The sequence below is a fragment of the Channa argus genome, chromosome 3 (assembly GCF_033026475.1).
Source record: "Channa argus isolate prfri chromosome 3, Channa argus male v1.0, whole genome shotgun sequence".
In the NCBI taxonomy this organism is placed as follows: domain Eukaryota; kingdom Metazoa; phylum Chordata; class Actinopteri; order Anabantiformes; family Channidae; genus Channa; species Channa argus.
Window position 1 is genome coordinate 3,530,138 of NC_090199.1, and position 6,000 is coordinate 3,536,137.

A 6,000-nucleotide genomic window follows, 5' to 3' on the forward strand; every position below is an offset into this window, starting at 1 on the left:
ACCACCTCAGTGTCTCTGACCACACTACAATTACACTTGACCACGTGATTAGTGTGTTCTCATCATCGGGTTTCAAAGGCTGAGTGATGGCTGAGGTGACTGATCCACTGGGCTCCCGTCAGCCTCTCAGCTCACTGTAGCCCGGCAACGCTGCTCGTTGGCACACGATCTGTGCTGTTGCTCAGAGAGAGCCCAGCAGTATTTGGGAATGTGGCCAGATGACATCGGACATGTGGGTTTTCTGGTTTAATCACAGGCGCAGCCAGAGGGCACTCGAAGCTGAGTGTCCACTTGATCAGGTGTCAAGTGCTTAACTGTTTGGATGGTTCACTGCTGAGGAGGAGAAGGCTCAGCCAGCAGGCACACACACACACACACACACACACACACACACACAGTATCTGAGGCTATTTATGTGATTAGCAGCTGCAGAGAAAAGAACAACGGGATCATGGCAAATCATCTGATTAAAAAAAAAAAGATGATGAACAAATAAATAGAGAAATGCAAAGAACAGTGGAGTAACAAGACACAGGACTCAGAGCACTTCAGGCAAACTCAGTGCCTCAGAGATTTGTCAATAGGAGGAAGACGGTGGGGATGTATATCACATTTTTCTAAACGTAACAAGGTCGTTGTTTTCCAGGGCTCCATATAATGTGTCATGGTTACTAGCTGAATGTGTGCAGAAAACACTTAAGTATTAAATCTTATTTTTATTCATGGTCGTGCTTTCAAGGCTGAAGGTTACAGTAGTGTATGTGTTTATCTGTGTAGCATAGAGGGATAGCGTGTTAGGACAGGCCTCAGCGTTCACCTGCTTTACACAAAATGTGTGTCTTACGCTCTTTATGGACAGCGCTGAGACCGTGAACGATGGGCGTTTCCACACGGTTGAGCTCGTGACTTTCAATCGCATGGTGAACTTGTCGGTGGACGGAGGAGAGCCCACGACGCTGGACAGCCAGGGCTGGAGCCAGCCAGGAGCCAGGGACGCCCCCCTGTACGTGGGAGGTACGTTTCTTTTCATTTGATTTAGCAAACGTTGCAGAATGTCCGGACAGACGGAAGTATCCGCTACGTGACGGATTTGTGTTTCCCCAGGGATGCCCGAAGAGGTGATGCCTGCGTCTCTGGGTCTCTCGTCGCAGCCCTTCAACATGTCCAGTTTCCACGGCTGCATCAGGAACCTCTACATCAACCACGAGCTGCAGGACTTCACCCGCAGCCACATGAAGCCGGGGGTGGTGCCGGGCTGTCAGGCATGTCGCAGATTCTACTGCCTGCATGGCATCTGCCAACCCAGTGCTGCACAGGTAAGAGACAGACAGGTGTGTCCATCACAAAACCTCAAAGTTAAATTAAAAAGTAAAGAGGCATAAATCGTAACAACGTTTCTGATACATTCACCCATCTCGCTGTACATTGTCATCATCTAGTTGTTGTTTACGTTGTTGTCCCTGAACTTCCCTTCCAAGTCCTAATCTTTAAACCTAACCTGTTAATCTAACCTTCAGTGTTTCAGTAGCTGCACTCTCTTAGATTATGTAGAGAACTCAAAGGCCAGTTTATTCCACTTGGCATGATGTAACAAGCAAACGTGTAGCTTTTTTATTTTATAGCTCTCGGATTTTTTGAGATGTTTTTCTTAGACTAAAACTAACTTTGAGGGTCACAAAATAAAGCCGACAGACTGTGATGAGGTTAATTATGTTTTCACATCTTTTGTTGCACACTGTTATTCTTTGACAGGGGCCCCGGTGTCACTGTCAGTCAGGTTGGACCGGAGAACACTGTGACCAGCCAATAACGAGAGGTCTTAGTGGAGTGGATGCTGTCACTACGGCAACAGATGTCAACCCGTGTGAAGGCAGCAAGTAAGTGTTCTTTGTGTTGGCATTTAAAGAAATTTCCGATGCACAAATGATGCACCTTACATTGAAATGTCATTCCTCATATTAACTCGCAGCAAAAGGTGAAATTCTTTTAACTCTGATGTTTCTGCTGTTTTGTCCTTATTGTTGAGACTCCTTTAATCGCCTGCTTCGCATCCCTTCCCTTCCAGGTGTGTGAAAGGTGTGTGCGTGGCGTTGGACGCGCAGACCTACCGCTGCGAATGTGACAAGGGGTTTCGTGGTGCGCTGTGTAACCTGAAGGGGGAAGCAGCAGGTCCGTGTCAGGGTCTGCAGTGTGTGCATGGTCACTGTGAGGAGACGGAGGAAGGAGTACGCTGCGTCTGTGAGCAGGGATACACCGGAGAGAGCTGTGATGTGGGTGAGGAATCAGGAAGCGGCTTCCTTTTGTAAATGCCGAATGTCGGCTGATTATGTTGCTTTAAATGCTGTGAGCTGCCTGAAATGTCAGGCTGTGGTCTGCATGACGTTGTGTTACGTTTCTGGGTAAGTGCAGGGAAATAGTACCTGCACCAGACCTATGGTGGAGACTTGCCAGTCTGAGATGACGTCTTGTTAACAGTAGTGCAACATGTCGAATTGCTAAATGAGCTGCTAGAATTGTTAGAATTGAATAGAATTGAGAGGAAACTGGCAGTTGGTAGAGTGGTCGCCTACCGACCACAGGGTCGGAGGTTCGAGCCCCGCTCCTCCCGACCGCATGTCAAAGTGTCCCTGGGCAAGACACTGAAGACCCAACAGCCCATGCCCATCCCCAGTGCCGGTCCCAAGCCCCGCAGAAATTGGGGAGGGTGGCGTCAGGAAGGGCGTCCGGCGTAAAGACTGTGCCAAATCAACCCGCGGACTCATGATCCGCTGTGGTGACCCTGAACTCACAGGATACAAAAAGAAAAAGATTCCTCCAAGACGTATCAGAAGCCTGTTTTCACATTGCTGACAAATGTAATTGCAGTTCTCATTTTTCAATTTGGTTTTAGTTTCTTTTTAGTCATGAAATCTCATTTTATTTTTCATAATTAACACTGATGGGCCCTTTAACTGCTTGAGCCCTGGAACCTCTTTTAGCCACCTGTTTGTGTTTCCACCCGTAGAGTCACAGTGTCGGGGGGAGCCGGTCAGAGACTATCACCGGCTCCAGCGCGGCTCCGCCCTCTGCCACACTTCCAAACCTTTCTCCTGGGTGGAATGTCACGGCCGGTGCCAGGCGGGAAGGGAGCCGGGCGCCACCGCCGCCTCCTGCTGTGCTCCTCTGAGGGTCCGGCGCCGGCGGCTCACCTTCGAATGCGACGATGGAAGCTCGTTTACGCAGGACGTGGAGAAGCCTGTGGAATGTGGCTGCAAGGAGTGTGTGTAGTACGACGGATGTGGTGGTGCGCACAAACACACATGCAGATACAACACACACACCAGGCTAAAGAGCTACACACACTGTAGGGATTCGATCACTGATAAAGGACATTTTGGGTGTTTATTAAATGTGGGTTTTGCTCCAGATGCAGTTTTGTGACATAAAGACAGTTCTTCCTTCATGAGACATGAAATCAACGAGTCAACCTCATCGTCATCTTCCTCGCCTTCACCTGCTGCAGGAGAACCTGCGCGCTAACTACCTAACTCCAGCTCATTATTAATACTTGTGTGTCGCAAAGCCTCCCTATGTGTTCATGACGTTTGGCTGATTGGGCGCCGCTCGGCGTTCCCTCGCAGTAGCACACGAGGGCTAATCATCAGAAATAAAGACGTAGATTCCACAGTTTCTGTCAACAATATTGAGATCTCAGCTGTCAGGCTTCATGTGCATCTGAATCGCAGCACTAAGCTCTTGTCAGTTTGCTGAACGAGGGACCTGCCGCTGAAATAAAATTACATTTTTACAAGTATGGTTTGCTGCAGGCACGACTGCTGTTGTCTCTAACAGGCTCTTCATGTTTCTACTACACTGATGTGGGTGTAAGCACCAAATATTCCGTTTGTTCTTTAAGCTGTGATTGAACAGTGAGAGGTGTCAGGTATAAACATTTAAACAGGTGAAAGAGTTTATGTGCTGATCTTACAATAACCAGGAAATTCTCACCCTGTCATCACCCTCACAAAAGTTTGTCAAATGAGCGTAGAGGCTGAAACCTGGAAAATGTTGTGAACGCAGAAGCAATGCACAGCCTCAAGATGTTTTAACGCGCTTCTCCGGCAGTCAGATGTGCAAACGTCTCACAGCACATCCACGGTACAGGCAGCAAACAGTGCAGCAACCGTTTCTCGCCTCCAAGCACCTGGACGATAATCTCAGTGACAGCCCAAAGTATAGAAATAAAAACTGTAACTTGTAAAATATGTTTAGACTCCAAAGGCCCTTTTCTGATTTCCACATCTTTACCTTTCACAGAGGAATGTTACAAAGTCATTCATTCGGCGCGGCGGAAATTTAATGTGGCCTTTATGTCAAATTTCAATTACGAAACATGTTAGAAATTGAAGCCGTGCTCACAGTAAAATAACCTCATTTTAGATCACAATCTGACAAAAGCTCCGTCACCAAAAAAACACGATTCAAACTGATTGGCAGCTCTGGACACAGGAAACAGATACAACTTTGACCAATTTGACCACTGAATTGTATTTTGACTGACCACTTGTGAAAAAAAGCACCTTGAATTGGGGCTTGACAGGTAATTGGTCACCGCTCATCTCCTCAAACCTCCGCCCTTCCTGTTTGTTATGCTCGATATTGTCAAGTCAGCATGAATTTAAAAAGAAGATGCTCATCTCATTTTATGAGACCAGATGGAAAAATGCATGAAAATGTGCATCACATTAGCAGAACGTCTACGTCTCTGTGAGGGCAAAGCTGCTGTTCATTTTCCTTAAACCTCGAGAATTCCTCACCATCGTCCCCCCAGTGGTAATCAAATGAGCTAACGCAGGCGTCAACATATTAACGAGTCCATTTACTGTATGTTAGTGGCGTTTAAATAGTCCCATCTTCTCATACTAATGATTAGCACAACCTTCTCTGCTGTCTACTAACAAATGACCGACAACAACACAGCCTGAAGGTCAAAGGTGACTGGGTTCACCCGGGGACGGCAGAGGGGGTCACGACACGCCGCTGTTCACCAGATGCCCTTTCGCCCAGTTTGAACTTGCAGCAGGGGCCTCTCCCGTTTGTCAGAGGAGCCAGTGGATGCATCACACAAATGTCAGAGAGAAAAATGTAGCTTTTATATATGATGTTATTTATATGGATGTGAAACTAAAACACAGAGCTGTGTGATATTAACATGTTTTTGTTTTTTTAGCCTCTCCGTAAAATGTCGTGAATCTGAATTAAACTAATGTGACTAATTATAAATGCAGTTCATCCACACGCAGTAACGGCCTAACATGTTGTAATATATATTATGAGCTTATAATGCATTTGGTTTTGGTCATAGTATTTTTATATGTTAAGGAGGATGTTGTCAGTGTATCAGTTGTAGGCTGTAGAGAAACATCTTTGTTTTCAGTTGCCAAAAACCAACATCATGCAAGGGAGTTTTACAGAAAACGATAAAACAATGTTTTTTGTTTGTTGGGAGACGACAAATAGTGCTTCTTTTTCTTATTTATTTAAATAAAGAGCTGTTTCTCCTTCCTCGATTCCTCCCTTTCCCTTTTTTTTGTCTCCAACCTTGACACCGGCACTGGTTGTCTTGTTGTTGCTCCTCTGACCTTTGACCCCGTAGCGTCATGGCTGTCTGATCTCCGTTGAGAAAAGGTGGAAGGAAAAGAGACATGGCGGCTTGGTGGGCGAGGTGGTGATGGAGGAGGATGCGATGCTGGGATTTAAACGGGAGAGCAGGAAGAAACGGAGGGAAGGATAGCTGGAGAATAAAGAAAAGATGGATGTCCCACTGGGAGGAGGTGGGGGGGGGAGGGGCAAGCGCTCTGAGACTGAAGCCGTTTAATGAAACCGTGATTTATGCGTCCCTGCGTAACCATAAAACATAATATATACCCCCATCGGCTTTGACAGTCTCTCCTCCCCCAACGCACACCCTTCCAGTCTGCTCTCCGCACAGTCAAAGCTGCAGCATCTCTCCATCCCCCC

The 6,000-nt window shown here is 46.9% G+C and overlaps 1 protein-coding gene across 1 annotated transcript in view; it reads left to right on the forward strand.

The window, feature by feature from the left end:
- slit1b (slit homolog 1b (Drosophila)) overlaps positions 1-5,549 on the forward strand; it is a 47,114-nt gene extending 41,565 nt beyond the window's left edge. Inside the window, exons 34-38 of the mRNA XM_067499089.1 lie at positions 860-1,014; positions 1,105-1,316; positions 1,753-1,877; positions 2,066-2,274; positions 3,005-5,549. Coding sequence (XP_067355190.1) covers positions 860-1,014; positions 1,105-1,316; positions 1,753-1,877; positions 2,066-2,274; positions 3,005-3,267 — 964 coding nt within the window. The 3' untranslated portion in view covers positions 3,268-5,549. The remainder of the gene's footprint in view (positions 1-859; positions 1,015-1,104; positions 1,317-1,752; positions 1,878-2,065; positions 2,275-3,004) is intronic.
- Positions 5,550-6,000: the final 451 nt, after the last annotated feature.